The 15,285-nt window shown below is 41.4% G+C and overlaps 1 protein-coding gene across 2 annotated transcripts in view; it reads left to right on the forward strand.

The window, feature by feature from the left end:
* The window catches only part of TMEM255B (transmembrane protein 255B), a 58,735-nt gene that overhangs the window by 27,135 nt on the left and 16,315 nt on the right, over window positions 1-15,285 (forward strand). For both annotated transcript variants that reach the window (XM_081946276.1, XM_081946275.1), the window contains exons 5-6: window positions 9,811-9,891; window positions 14,141-14,226. In XM_081946276.1, coding sequence (XP_081802402.1) covers window positions 9,811-9,891; window positions 14,141-14,226 — 167 coding nt within the window. The remainder of the gene's footprint in view (window positions 1-9,810; window positions 9,892-14,140; window positions 14,227-15,285) is intronic.

The raw sequence follows: 15,285 nt of genomic DNA on the forward strand, positions 1-15,285 counted from the left end.
TATGTAGGCATGCAGTTATAGGCCCCCATTCCTCAATAATCTAAAATAAGGAGGTACAACCACTCCATTTCTGCTACTACAGAAAAAGCAATGTGATCTGCTGAATCAGAGGTTAGTAGCTGAGGTTATCATATTTCAACATTTTAAAAAAAATCATTGGAGAGGCGTTTGTTTATGTAAGGCACTGCAACCTACACAAAGTTTACTTAATATTGCTCGCCCACTGCAGTGGACTTGGGAAGGATTAGTTGTTGTAGTGGCTTCTCCCAGGCCTGAATTAGTATCCTGCAGCCAAAGATTTGTCCCCTGACAAACCATTGTTTGTGGGACAGCAACAATGTTTTTGCAAGTTGGGCAGGCATTTGCCGAATGAAGCCTCTGCTAGAAAACCATCATTTGGCATTCATATTGATCAGTCTGTAAGACCTAAATTAATGTTTATGGTATGAAATTTACATTTGTACAAGCAAAATCACTGTTTGTTCTCAGATAGTATTTTTGGCATTAACCAGTGACAACAGTACTCATCTCTCAGTCTCTTTCTCCCTCTTAATAGAAAACACACACACACACACACCTAAATTAAGAAAAAGCAGTACTTAAACACCCAAACCTCAGATTATACTGCATTTTCAGGGCCTCACATGAAGCTGGATCTCACTTTCAATGTTTGCTTTCCTTTCACACATTATCAGGACAATGTATTTTTATAGAAGCTATGGAGGGCATTGACCACCGCCATTTTCTTTTGAATAATATAGGCTTTTATTTCATCCCCAAATACCTGCAACGGGGACTCTAAATCTAGGCACCTGGGCATGACGTTTCTTTCACACTGTACAACTTGAGACAAAAAGACCAATCTGACCCTATTTATAATTTCACATACAACATTCATCAGTGCTAGTCATCTGCCTGAACCTACCTCTTGCGCGTTACCTGGGTTCAAGATAAATCTGACAGACAGTTTGGTTAGAAAAGAAGGGAAAAAAACATATCCACTATGCATTTTTAAATAAAATGCATAGGCCGGTAGAATAACAGAGCTAGAAGGGACTTTGGAGGTCTTCTAGTCCAATCTCCCTGCTCAGGTAGGAAACTATACCAGGGATCTCAAACGTGACATATCGCGACTTGCTTTTCCCAGCAAGAGCTTCTATGCCTTTCCCTTCCTGAGCAGATGCTGAGATGAGTGGGTCTCCCATCACTCATTCACATGTACCATGAAGCTACAGTGGGAACTGTTCTGAACCAATGCAGCTCTGTTTAATGCAGGTCCCATTAATTACTGATTGCCACCAACAGACCAAATACATTGTAGTGTGGCTAGGACTCTTGATACTGTTCTGTTGAATCAGAAAGCAGGAATGATGGGATGCACACTTTACACACTTAGTCCTTGACTTACAGTAGTTCGTTTAGTGGTCAACATTCTGACAAGCAAAGTCAATGTGGAGGCCAGATTCGCTTAACAAACATGTTACTAATTTATTAACTGCAGTGACCCACTTAACAAATGTGGCAAGAAAAATTGTAAAATGGGCAAAACTCAGTTAGCAGATTTCTCATGTAGCAACATAAATTTTGGGCTCAGTTGTGGTTGTAAGTTGAAGACTACCTGTATTGTAGTTTTATTGATCCCAAGAATCTTCATATTGCCTGCCACTTGGACATGTCTTGTGCATCCTTGCTTCTTTCAGGGCTAAAAAGATTTTAATGGCTTAATTCGCTACATTGGAATATGGCATTTCCCCATCTTGTGATTGTGCGGTCCTAGGTTCTCTCTGGGCTTGGTGGTTTTTTTGCAGGCATCTCATTACCAAACTAGCTAACAATAACAGTGCTAGAAGGGAGTGCAATCTCCCACTAATGATATATATTACCTTGTTTGATGATGAAGCCACCAAGGATCTCACAGTTCCACCCTGAGTTGCAAAAATTCTCTTCTATCAGTAATCTTCTGATTACATGAATTTGTCAAAATATAAGGATCTGGTTACTGAAACTTTGTAGACCCTTTTTATGATAAAATAAAATGTGTTTGTTTGCTGCAAACCTACAGATTTGCACATGAAAACTAGTAAAACCTATTAGATAGAGTTTCTTTCTTCAACCAATAGTAATCTATTCTGTTACTTTTTAACTGTCCAGAATTTTAATGTGGTGCAATCAATACAAAACCCTTCTCAAAAGTTTGTTCTTTATAAGAATGAGTGAATATTATGTTGCCATCTGGTGGATTTATTTTGCAATAATAGCAAGTGTCCCAAAATACCCACCCACCCCTTTCGACAACATCTATTGTAAGGGTTCCCAAAATTTCTTGGTTCATGTCACTGTCAGTGTCTCTGATTTTTTTTACAGCACTCCAAAAGGTTCCCAAACTGTTGACTGGGGAATTCTGGGAGTTGAAGTTCACAAGACTTAACGTGACCAAGTGTGGACATCTCTGATCTGCAGCATAAAACAAAATAGAAATTTGTGTCAGTGAAGTGCAGGCATCATGTTAATTGATTTTGCTTTAGGAAAAAAGTGTTTTTAAAAATCAGGTTTTATCTAGCTTGTTCATACATAGCCATTCTTTCTTTAACCTATTAATATATTTTAGAAAAGCCAATGGCTTCAGGAAAAAAAAGGTCTTATCAGCTTTGTCTAAAGGTACAATTTCCTTCATAAATAATAAGGTACTAGGAAGATGAATTTAAATAATATATAATCCATATCAATTGAATTAGCAGGTTGCTTTAAAGGAAAATGTTCCGTGCATTTTCTCCTTTTACTGGTGCTGATAATACAAAATCCTTGTAAATTATTTTTAATGTTTCTTTTCTTAGTGAGTCATTAATCTGAGTCACAGTAGCTTTTAAAAACATTAACTGAGTTAATTTACCAGTAACAGTTTGCTTTCAAACCGCACATTTAATTTTTCTTTAAAATGTTTAGTCTGCTTTGTTCATTCTATTTTATTGGGGATATATTAAGTTGTAATGTAAAAGCTGGGTGGGATGTTAACTGTTCTTATGCTATGATTCATAATATATCTTGAAGTAGGTGGTGCTTTTTACTAGCTTCCTTTGGCCTAAACGAAAGCAGCTATTAACCGTCAAGCCCAGCATTTCAATTAAAAATAGGCAATCATTAACAAGCAAGTTGGCCTTTGGTTAGACAATGGACAAGTTAATACAAACAGACTGTAAGTTGCAATTTATAACTGGAAGACAAAGGGGATCAGAATGTTTAAAATCTGAAAGTTCTACCTTGACGTCCTGGTGATGCTAATCAAAGCCACGGTGCAGCTGTTGCAGTATTTTTTTTTTCTTCCTTAATAAATGGAAACAGAAGCTATGGAGGACACAGGAGAATTACCAGTAGAAGATGTCACCTGGACCGTGTGTAAAATTCCATGCATGATTCAGGTGATGTCCACTAAAGTATTTTCTAGAACCATCATCATCTAGGCAGAAATTGGGAAGCTTCTTTCTTTCAAGTGCAACTTTCCTTCCTTCAGGAAATATTTGGATACTTTTAAAATTAACCAGAAATGGGGGATACCATTATCTCACAGACAAAGTCATTTTTTTCTTCACTCTGACATGAAGATGTTGCCTTTCATTTTCCTCAAACAGCAAGCAATGGAAGAGGAGCCCTGCTCTTACCAGAATCCTGAACTAAAGGTTTGAAATTAAACCCAGGTGACATGCGATTTTAGAGCTGTGATTCCTCACCCTTGATCTTGTTGGACAAAATGCCCATTTGGTTCAGTTCCAAGTGGGGAGAAAGACACTGGGAACATAGAGGCTGATTGGAAAGATGGTTTGTTGAGGGACAGGACCACGTGGGTTTGAAGTCCTGGGCAGCTGACCATATGGAGTGAAGAGTGAGAGTTATTTATACCCTCTCTTGGGTCTTTTTCTTGAGCTTCCTGTTCCTGTGGCAAGAGCATGTATTCTATTGGTTGCTGTAGTCAAACTCCCATGGGGCCATGTGGGGTCAGTTTGTCTGAATCAAGCTTGAAGCCTGCTGGGTGATGCAACGAAGAGGCTTGTGTTCTGAAAGGTTGTGCCATTCTTATTGTTCTTAATGACTTTCTTGGTTTGGATCTTGAGTTGAGGGCTGATCCTCCCAATGTACCTAATTCTGCCTTTGTTCAAAATATCCTGTCTTGAATGGTTTACCAAGTCTGCGTTTCTAAAAGCTGGCCTCAGCTTAGTGTTTGGCTCTGAGTTTCTGTCTCCCTTAAGGTTTCTATTTCTCTTTTAGGAGAAATATAATATTCTGCCTTTTTAACATATCCTAAATTATTTCATTATTTTAGGAGAGGGGTGAGTGCTAACTTTCTACAATCTGAAAAAGAATGGAGCATTATAGAGTTCTGTATTTAAAGTACTAGATTATTTTGGTGCACAATATATTACCATATTTAATGCTAAAATATACAAATAAAGCATTGCAAATTGTGTATATTCACTGTTTACGAGGCATGAAAAATGAAACCTTATATCAATGAAACCAAAGTATCTAAATTACTAGACTCTTTCATCTCAATTTCAGTATTATTTTTTTGATTTAATCCTGGCCTGGTTTTTATATTTTATAACTACCAAAAGAACACTGAAATGATGTTTACAGACTGTAGATGTTTCGCTTTCTATCAAATGTATTTTAATTAACAGGCTGTAGTTATTATGCATTATTGCTTGATAGATTGAAGTGTAATTTCATGTTGATTTTCTCACACATCTAGGCTCAAGGAATCTGTGCCTAGAATATGTACCCCAAAAGTATATTCATATTTAAGAATGTGAAATTAAAATGTATAGGGTCAAAACTAAATGAGAACATCTCAAGGGGGGAATTCAGCCGGTTCGGACTGGTTCAGGCGAACCGGTAGCTCCAACGATTAGCTGAGAGCGAACCAGTTCGCTCCAACAATTAAGTTGGCCTGATTGCCCGCCCTTGCGCTTTACTTAACTATATCCTCCCAGCTGATTAGCGCAGCAGAACAGATTGCTGTGCCTCAGCTGTGTTACTCCACAAGAAGTAACGTGGAAAATACGTTTTAGTAAACCTGTGCACACATACACAGTGTGCATCAACAAACCTCTGCCTAAGGTATATGTGTTAAAATTATGGAATCTAAAAAATGGATGAAACGGCAGGGTGATCTTTGCCACTCGGTAGCAATGAAGCTAAAGTCTGCAAGGATAAAAGTGTGTACAGCAGCTAGTCAATTTGTATTTTCTTATCTCTTCCTTGGTTTTTTGCCCAGCAGGTCCTGTTACTTCCTCTAGAGGGCACACATGCTCTAATATGCAACAAAGTTTTAAAATGTCGTGTCCCCTTCAGACTGAAATTAAATAGGATAAAAAAATTGAGTTTTATGTATATAAAAAGAATGAAATTGGCTAATTTTGGAGCTGATCTGGCAATAATAGCAACTTGAACATGAAGCAACCTTTGTAGCTGTTCCAGTTCCAGCAGGTGCTGTTAGTGGTAGAATGGTTGCTTACATGGGAGCTAAACCATCACTATAATGAGGGGTGGGATTCTACCGCTTCAGACCGGTCCGGGCAAACTGGTAACTCCAATGATCAGTTGGCAACAAACTGGTTCGCTCCGACGGCCCGCCCCTGCACTATACTGACCTATAACTTCTAGCTGATTTGCACCGCAGAGCGGATTGCCACACTTCAGCTGTGTTACTCCCCAGCAGTAATGCGGAAGGTAGGTTTTCTTAAAACTGTGGACATGTGTGCAGCGTGTGTCAGGCACATGCATGTGTGTCAGGCATGTGCGCGTGCAAAGCACGTGATCACCGAACTGATCGTTAAACCGGCAGGATCCCACCACTGACTGTAACGTCTCCTATTTTGCCAGCAGATCTACCACTCTATTTTTTGCATACATAGCTTAAAAAGAGACAGATACTAGTAAGCCCGGAGATTTTGCTCTCTGATACCCTGTTTCCCCAAAATAAGACCTCCTTGGATAATCGGGCTTTTGAGCGCATGCGCTAAAATAAGCCCTTCCCCAAAAATAAGCCCTCCACTAAAATAGTTAACCATGTGTGCAGCCAGTCCCTGTCATTTCCTGGGAGGCAAAGGGGGGAACATGCCCCATGCACCCCACATACAGCTCCCATCCATACAAAACGGTCTTGCGGAGGCCGCTCCCACAAACCCTAGCTCCTGTGCCCCTTCTCTTAGTGGCGGCTGCAAAAAGAACGGCAGGCCCAGAGATGCTAGGGCTGGCAAGAGTGCGCCAGAAACAAAGATAGAACTTCCGGCCCTCTCTGGATCCGTGGGCCAAGGTTAGGGGGCCTCCTACACCTCAAAAATAATAAGACCTCCCCAAAAATAAGGCCAGGCGCTTATTTCGGGGGGGGGTCAAAAGAAAATAAGACTCTGTCTTATTTTCGGGGAAACACGGTACTTTCCAAAGGAAATGCCCAATATCATAATCATGGGAGTTGTCTACCAATTTGCATGGAAATTACAGTGTTCCTGTTAAAAAGCTGTCAATGTTTTTAATATCGCACAAATCTGAAATATGAAAGAACCACTTTCTAAATAAAAGGCACTGAGGACTTAAACACCCATGTATATTTTTTCATAATTAGAAATGTTCACGGAAACTACACAGTGATTCTTCCAAGGAATCTAGGGTGAACCTTGTTTTTTCGCTCAAAGACTGAACTGAACTATCTACTTTTTGAGCCATTAAAACAATGCAGAGGTGGGTTGCTCCTGGATCAGTCCGGACTGGGCGAACCAGTAGTAGTGGCGACAGGAGGCTCCATCTGGACACTTCTGCGCATGCGCAGAAGCATCACGCTCACGCGTGCCCAAACAAACCAGTAGTAAAAAAATTGGAAACCCACCACTGAAATAATGGCCATGTCAGGTTTTGTTTCTTAGCCAAGCCTAAGTCAGTCAACACTCTAAGGCAGGGGTGTCCAAACTTGGGAACTTTAAGACTTGTGGACTTCAACTCCCAGAATTCCCCAGCCCAAGTTTGGACACCCCTGCTCTAAGGCATAATAATGGTCTAACCAAAACAGCTACGATGGAATTACATCTGGTATTGTTAACTGTTCTCTTTTATTGGCATCTGTTATGTTGACTATAGATTTAAGCTTCAGTAATTATAGATTTCTAATTTGATTAGTTTTCTACAATTTCCCAAAGCCAAAAGGGATCAGTGTTAGTTCTGATTCATAAGACCAGGTCTTCCAAAATCACTTGGTAATAGGGAAATTTATACAATGGTAGATTTTAAAAGACTGTTTCCTTCAGAATCTGTTGTACGTCCTCATCGTGTTTTGTGAGTTAAAAAGCACTATTGATAGAGCAGATTGGCATGCTCAGAAACAAATACTGAGAATGTAAAAATTCAACATTGAGAGCCATTTGCCAGGGCACGCGAGAAGCTGAGTTCACCTTTTTAAAAGCCATTTTTCGCCTTCCCCAGGCTCCAGAGGCTTTATAGGAGCCTGGGGAGGGTGAAAAGAGCCTCCCCCGCCCCCCCGGAGGCCCTCCGGAGGCTTCAGGGACCGTCCGGAGGCTTCATCGAAGCCTTCGGAACGCTTAAAACCACCCTCCGAGCAAACCGGAAGTGACTTCCGGTTTGCTCGGAGGATCCTTTTGAGCACTCCGAAGGCTTCAGGGACCGTCTGGAGGTCACTTCCGGTTTGCTCGGAGGGTGGTTTTAAGCGCTCCGAAGGCTTCAGGGAAACCTCCGGACGGTCCCTGAAGCCTCTGGAGGGCCTCCGGGGGGGTGGGGGAGGCTCTTTTCACCCTCCCCAGGCTCCTATAAAGCCTCTGGAGCCTGGGGAGGGCGAAAAAAGCATGTAAAATGGGGGGATCACGCATTGTGCGCGCATGCGCACTGGGGGGACACACGCGTTGCATTATGGGTGCGGCACGCCCGCACACGACCCCCTGCGCTCCCCCCACTTGTGGCACGCGAGCCAAAAAATGTTCGCCATCACTGGCATAAGAGATGTTATTTTAGATAGATTAAAGCACTACTAATTTCCAAAGGAGGGGACACAATGGCTCAGTGGCTAAGACGCTGAGCTTGTCGATCAGAAATGTTGGCAGTTTGGCGGTTCGAATCCCTAGTGCTGCATAACGGAGTGAGCTATGTTTACTTGTCCCAGCTTCTGCCAACCTAACAGTTCGAAAGCATGTAAAAATGCAAGTAGAAAAAATAGGAACCACTTTTGGTGGGAAGGTAACAGCGCTCTGTGCACCTTCGGGGTTTAGTCACGCTCACCACATGACCACGGAGATGTCTTTGGACAGTGCTGGCTCTTAGTTTTGAAACAAAGATGAGCACCGCCCCTAGAATTGGGAATGACTAGCACATATGTGCAAGGGGAACCTTTACCTTTACCTTAATTTCCAAAGGGTTTAAGGTAAGATGGTAACTCTCCAAACATTTCACAAAAATAACTTGAGGGCAGATTCCATGATATTTTTCTCTTCTCCGATGCTACTTTGTCAATGAGAAAGATTCTTAATTCATGCCCCTCCTGTGCTAAAGCACCCCCAGAACTGTTCCAGAGGTTTGATGGGAGAAGGGTAGTGAACTAATTCATTATTATACCATTAAGTAGTAGTGGGCTAGTGGCATAGAATAGTCATCTTAAAACTATTCCTTGCTTTTCTACATTTTGAGAAATCTGATCTAAATATGTATTGCTATAACTTTCCAAACTTTAATGCATGATCCATTGTATGACTTACTTCTGTTTTAGACATGTGCACAATTAGTTTCCAAAAATAGAACTTCTTGATAAAACTGGAGGCTTTAAAGAAGAGATTGGACAGACCCTTGTCCAGAATGGTATAGGGTCATGATGGCGAACCTATGGCACTTGTGGCACGCGGAGCCATTAGTCAGGGCACGCAAGGCGCTGCCGTGTCAGCTGGCCAGCGCGCATGCGCGCACTGGCCAGCTGAGTTCACCTTTTTAAAAGCTATTTTTCGCCTTCCCCAGGCTCCAGAGGCTTTATAGGAGCCTGGGGAGGGCGAAAAGAGCCTCCCCTGCCCCCCCGGAGGCTTCAGGGACCGTCCCTGAAGCCTTCGGAACGCTTAAAACGACCCTCCGAGCAACCCGAAAGTCACTTCCAGTTTGCTCGGAGGGTGGTTTTAAGCCTTCCGAAGGCTTCAGGGACCGTCCGAGGCTTCCCTGATGCCTTTGGAGCGCTTAAAACGACCCTCTGATCAACCCGGAAGTCACTTCCGGTTTGCTCGGAGGGTGGTTTTAAGCGCTCCGAAGGCTTCAGGGAAGCCTCTGGACAGTCCCTGAAGCCTCCGGAGGGCCTCCGGGGCGTCGGGGAAGGCTCTTCGCCCTCCCCAGGCTCCTATAATGCCCCTGGAGGATGGAGGGGCAAAAAAATGTAAAAATGGGGGGGTCGCGCGTTGCATTATGGGTGCGGCACACCCGCACTCAACCCCCCTGCGCTCCCCCCTCTTGTGGCACGCGAGCCAAAAAAGGTTCGCCATCACTGGTATAGGGTCTCCTGCTTGAGCAGGGGGTTGGACTAGAAGACCTTCAAGGTCCCTTCCAACTCTTGTTATTCTGTTCTGTTAAATTGAGTCAACGCTATAATTAATTTCCAAGCAAGTCAGTGCATGCTGAAGAGGAAATAATTGACAAAGTTCAAAATTATCCAGTTTCTATCGGAATTTCACTTAAAACCTCCCAGAGCTTAGCTGCATAGGGAAAGTAAAGATAGATCTTTACTGTAACTTAAAGCACATTTTTAATTCCTCTTTATTTTTCTTCTTTTCCTTCTTCCAGGAACCCAGGCCTTTATATACTAAAAGGTGCCAGTATTATACAAGTGGAATTGGATATTTATTTGATGCCTACCAGACAGAGGTAAGCTATTATTGTTAGATTAAGATCTAGCTTTGTACAGTACGTGGAAAGGTGACTTACAAGGTGACTGTTTTTTAATCTCAACACTCAATCACTGGAGTTTTATTTTCTGTATTTTGGCAGCAAAGAAATGCTATTGTATGTATGGCAAGAATATTTGCTTTGGAACAGAAGTTCATTCCATTCTTGTTACATAAATGATTTGTTGGAAAATGCCACTGCTCTTTTCCTGTGGATGTTTGCGCGGAATGACATTCGGTCAGATGTACCCAGGTTACCTTAATAGCTGATGATTTATATTGGCCGCCAAACTCCAACTTTTAATTGTAATAACCTGACAAAATTCAGGAATGTCTGTAGATTTTATCTGGAGTTCTTTTGGACTTCAGCCAAGGACAGGAGCACTTGGGCACAATCCTGGGGATGAAGTAACATTTTGGTTCCTGTTACTCTCAGGAGTTTTTTGTTGTTGTTGTTTTGTTTTGGCAGAGTATACCTCCAGCCTATTGAATAAAGAGAGTATCCATGTAAACAACAAAAAAAAATAGGATGTGTGATGGGAGGGGGGGAACCCCAAGAGAGAATCTAAACTTAACTTGTTCAATGAACTGCTGTTTTCTGAGAAATAAAATTAAGGCCTCTTTAACATGGTTGCATATTTTTCACCTACTTTGAACAAGACGTTCTGCTTCTGCTACTATTGGTCAAAGCAAGGGAATTCTACATATGTTGATGTTTCATGCAATGACTGCACCCCGCTTCTGAAGTTTGTTTGTTTGTATCTTGCCTTTATTCTTTTTACCAATAGCTCAAAGCTCACCATTTGTCTCTCCTCTACAAGATACATCACTGGCCCCTGTACAAAACAACTTTGATCTCTAGCAGTTTTAGGATTTTTACTTATTCAGGCAGTTTTTTTTTTTGTTGCATGCTTAATTACTCAGAAAATATGGAAACCAGTGCAATGAACAGTATCAGCCATCCTGAAAATTGACAATTTTCCTTGCTCTTAATTTTCTCACACTCTGTTTAAAACATGCAGGATTGTCCCCCCCACAAAAAAATCAAGTTGGTGACTGCAACAATCTGATGAATGCAGTACTAGTTTTTTTCTGCCTTGCCTGGACATCACAAATACCATCTTGACTCTTTTTTTGACTATAGCTTGCAGAAAGCCCTGGCATCTTTGAAAGCAGTTCCAGTTACATCGATTTCATCTCTGTGCAATTCATTTGTGTTATTAATTTTTCATATGGAACTTGAGGTTTTCCACATCTGTCTTAGTCTATTAGCCTCACAGAATTGTCACGCAGAATTGATTTTGCAGTGTCTGTGAAATGTGCTGTTTTCAAAGCTAGTGTTGCAAAATAGGGATTGTAGGAGATAATAGAAAGTAAATAAAGCAGAACTGAAAATGCAAATAATGCATATTGCAAAGCTCCAGATATGCATTGTTGCTTGTTATTTTTGTTTCTCGGGACTTACAGGAATCTTAATCTATATATATAAAAGCCAAATACCACTCACTCATCACAAAATCTCCAGAACTGTAAAACCTACAAACTTGAAATTTGGCATGTATGTTCCTCTTGGCTTCTAGGTGCTCGCTAAGAAAGGATTTTTCAAAATGACCATCAGATCATCAGTATTCCTTATACAGTATTATATTAACATGCATTGATGCTAAGGAGTTAGACATTCTATTCCTCCTTCCCACCTGAAAGGAACTCTGTTCCAACTGCCGGTTACCTTCCATGGGCATGGCCAGCACGTGGCTCATCCGGCCTCCGGGCTGGGAGTTCTACTCCCCTTCCCCACCTGAAAAGAACTCTGTTTCAACTGCGAGTTGCCTTATATTAACATGCTCTGATGCTAAGGAGTTACACATTCTACATTAATTTTCAAGCTTTAATTGTCAATTTATCAAGCCCGATCACATAGATTGTAGCGAAGCACGGGTATCCAGCAAGTGCTTAATAATAGCAAAACTTTAGACCTTACAAGAGTAACCTCAGTAGCAACCCAGTTGAATTCCTATCAAGTAAAGAAGGAACCTAATCCAAGTCTGAAACAACAATGAAAAATGAAATGAAATCTTATTGCTCTGAAAACAATTGCTCCTTCCCAATCATGTTTCAGAAAACAGAGACCATCTATGAAACATCAACGGGGTTTAGGATTGTCTGGCCAGCATTGCTGATGATTATATCTGAGTTGTAAAATGAAATATTATAGTTTTCATTTCTCCTATCATTTTTTCCTTCCTAAAAAGCAAGGGTACATGATAATAAATTATGCAATGGCATGGCTCTTAGAACTGAATGGGCCAAGCCTTGTCAAGGCAAGATCCAGCTGAGAGCATCCCTAAAAGAAGGCAGTTTAGCATTCAATCTATCTTTCTATATATAAATTGCTCTCTCTGTTTGTGTGTGTCTCTGTGTGTGTTTTCCAACATAACTCTGGAACGCCTCGAACAATTTCAACCAAACTTGGTACACAGATTACTTACTCTCTGGGAGAAAAAAACCCCTAACACCCCTTGGTGTGTGTGTGTTCTGTTAAGATACAACCTGTTGTGCCTTAAAATGACTTCCACTGTACTGCTGTAAAATGGCTTCTACTGTACAGCACAGTGGAGTTGCCATGGTAACGGCTTCACAGTACTCCACAAAGTGGCTCCCTCTGATAAGGGCAAAACCCAACATTAGAAATTACATTTGGTCCGGACATTTCCCCCTGATAAATAAATACCTGGGCAATGCCAGGTTATCAATAATTGTGAGCCCAACCTCTTCCTTCATAGCTTATTATTACACAGATTTCAGTGGATCAAAGTCTCCTTATCCTCAGTGTATCATACAGATATATAAAATATCTCGAAACGTCTATTCATTGACAGCCAGTTTGGTGTAGTGCTTAAGACAGTATTTCTCAGCCTTAGCAACCAAGAATTCTGGGAGTTGAAAACCACTCATTTTAGAATTGCTAAGAATGACGAACGCTGAGTTAAAGCATCAGGCTAGAAACAGGAGACTGTAAGTTCTAGTCTTGCCTTAGCCGTCTCTCTCTCATTCTTAAGAAAGAGGTAATCTTGCTAAGGAAACTGCGGAGACCTGCCCAGGCAGTCACCAAGATGCAAGAATAACTCAAACACTTATAGTAAAGGGAACACATATTTAATTATTCATGTATTAACTGCAGCTGGAATAGTATTTGCACAGAATTGGAAAAGTGAAGAGATCTCTACTGATGAGAAAGTGATTAGGAAAATATTAGAATGTGCAGAAATGAACAGTTTAATGCTGGCAATTAAGGAGAAAGAACAAACTGAACATTATATGATATGGGATTTATTTTATCAATGGTTAGAGAATAAAAAAGGAAGTTGGAAATAAAAGGAGGAGATTAAAGAAGAGTGGATATACGTGAAGATAGAGATGTAAACAATATGCTAATTGTTAGCATTACGATTATGAGGATTATTAGGCTTAATGTGATTATTATATTCTTAATAGGAGATACGTTAAGAGGGAAAAATGAACAGGTTGACTATGCTCAACTGTTTAATAGTCTATAATTGTAAGATTAGATAAATAATATCAATATAGTGAATGATGTCAATTCTGATGGTTATTGCACAGAGATATTTGTACCCAGATGACACACTGTTTAAGAAAAGATGGAATGTTCATATTTTTTAAAAAGAAAATAAAAACATTTTATTAAATAAAATAGTATCTCAAAAACACGCACACCTATTAACAGCCTCTTCTACATGTTCTGGGCATTGCCGTGCTGTTGGTAAGTGTTATAAATTATGTCCTCAGGGACAGTAGTAGCCATTCATGGAACCAGAAAACATGTTGGGGAGTTACAATTCAACCAAAGATAAACAGGGAAGTCATCTTAAGAATCCTGATTGTCCTCAACCCTGCCTTTTCATCAGTTATATTTGATACATTAGTGAGGCCCAGGTGACTAGCCTAGCCAGTTTGGTCACCTTGGAAGGATATTACCTGGTGGGATGAGGAAGAAATTTCTGTGGGACAATTTCTTTGGAGTTTCTGTGAAGGCCTTTCTGTTCTGGTGAAGGACAGCACTATTCAAGCACCCAGAAAGGAAATTTGGCAGTACTTTCCCCCCCTAAGCCTCCAGTGGCTCCTGGTTGCCCATCCATATAAGAAGAGGTTCAGCAATAGTCTGGCACAATGGGTGGCGCTAATAATTATCACTTGCCTTCTCTTTACAGGTGACCTGTTATGCCTTAAATAACAAATGCCAGCTGAAAGTGAAGAGTAACACGTGCTACTGCTGTGATTTATATAACTGTGAAAAGTAAGTATCTCTTAGACCACGGTTAGAGATCCCAACCCCTAATCCATGGACGGTACCAGTTCATGGCCCATTGGAACTGGACCATGCAAGTGGCAGGCTTCATTGGCATATGCACAGGAGATAGGTCCATGAAGGTTGAGGACCACTGCAGTGGTGGGATTCAAATTATTTTACTACCGGTTCTGTGGGCATGGCTTGGTGGACGTGGCATGGCTTGGTGGGGTGGCAGGGAAAGGATACCATACAATCTCCATTCCCTCCCCACTTCAGGGGAAGGTTACTGCAAAATCCCTGTTTCCTCCCAATCAGCTTGGACTCACGAGGCAGAGAATAGATGGGGACGGGGCCAGTCAGAGGTGGTTTTTACCAGTTCTCCAAACTACTCAAAATTTCCACTACCAGTTCTCGAGAACTGGTCAGAATCTGCACTTCTGGACCACTGCCTTAGATCAACCAGCTGTGGAGGGACAGACGGAGAACTTTGTTGTATGTTGCCCAAAATCCCTTTTTGTGAGATGTATCGCCATATAAATTTGAGAAACGTTGGGGGGGTAGAAAGAGATGAGTGATAGTCACTTCCGGTTTGCTTGGAGGGTCGTTTTAAGCGCTCCGAAGGCTTCAGGGACCTTCAAGAGACTTCCCTGAAGCCTTTGGAGCGCTCAAAATGACCCTCCAAGCAAACCGGAAGTCCGTTCCTGAACTTCCGGTTTGCCTGTAGGGCCTGTTTTTTGCACTCCGGAGGCTTCAGGGAAGCTCATGAAACCTCCGGAGGGCCTCCTATAAAGCCTCTGGAGCCTGGGGAGGGTGAAAAATGGCTTTTAAAAAGGGTGAACTCAGCTGGCCAGTGCGCACCTGACAAATGGCTCCGCGTGCCACCTGTGGCACGCGTGCCATAGGTTCGCCATCACTGGTATATAGTATAGTATAGTAAAGTACTATATTTAATAGTATAGTATAGTACAGTAAAGAAAAGGAAAGTAATATATTTAATAGCATAATATAGTATGGTATGGTATGGTATGGTATGGTATGGTATGGTATGGTATGGTATGGTATGGT

Source organism: Natrix helvetica, assembly GCF_964273705.1.
Source record: "Natrix helvetica genome assembly, chromosome: 3".
Classification (NCBI taxonomy): domain Eukaryota; kingdom Metazoa; phylum Chordata; class Lepidosauria; order Squamata; family Natricidae; genus Natrix; species Natrix helvetica.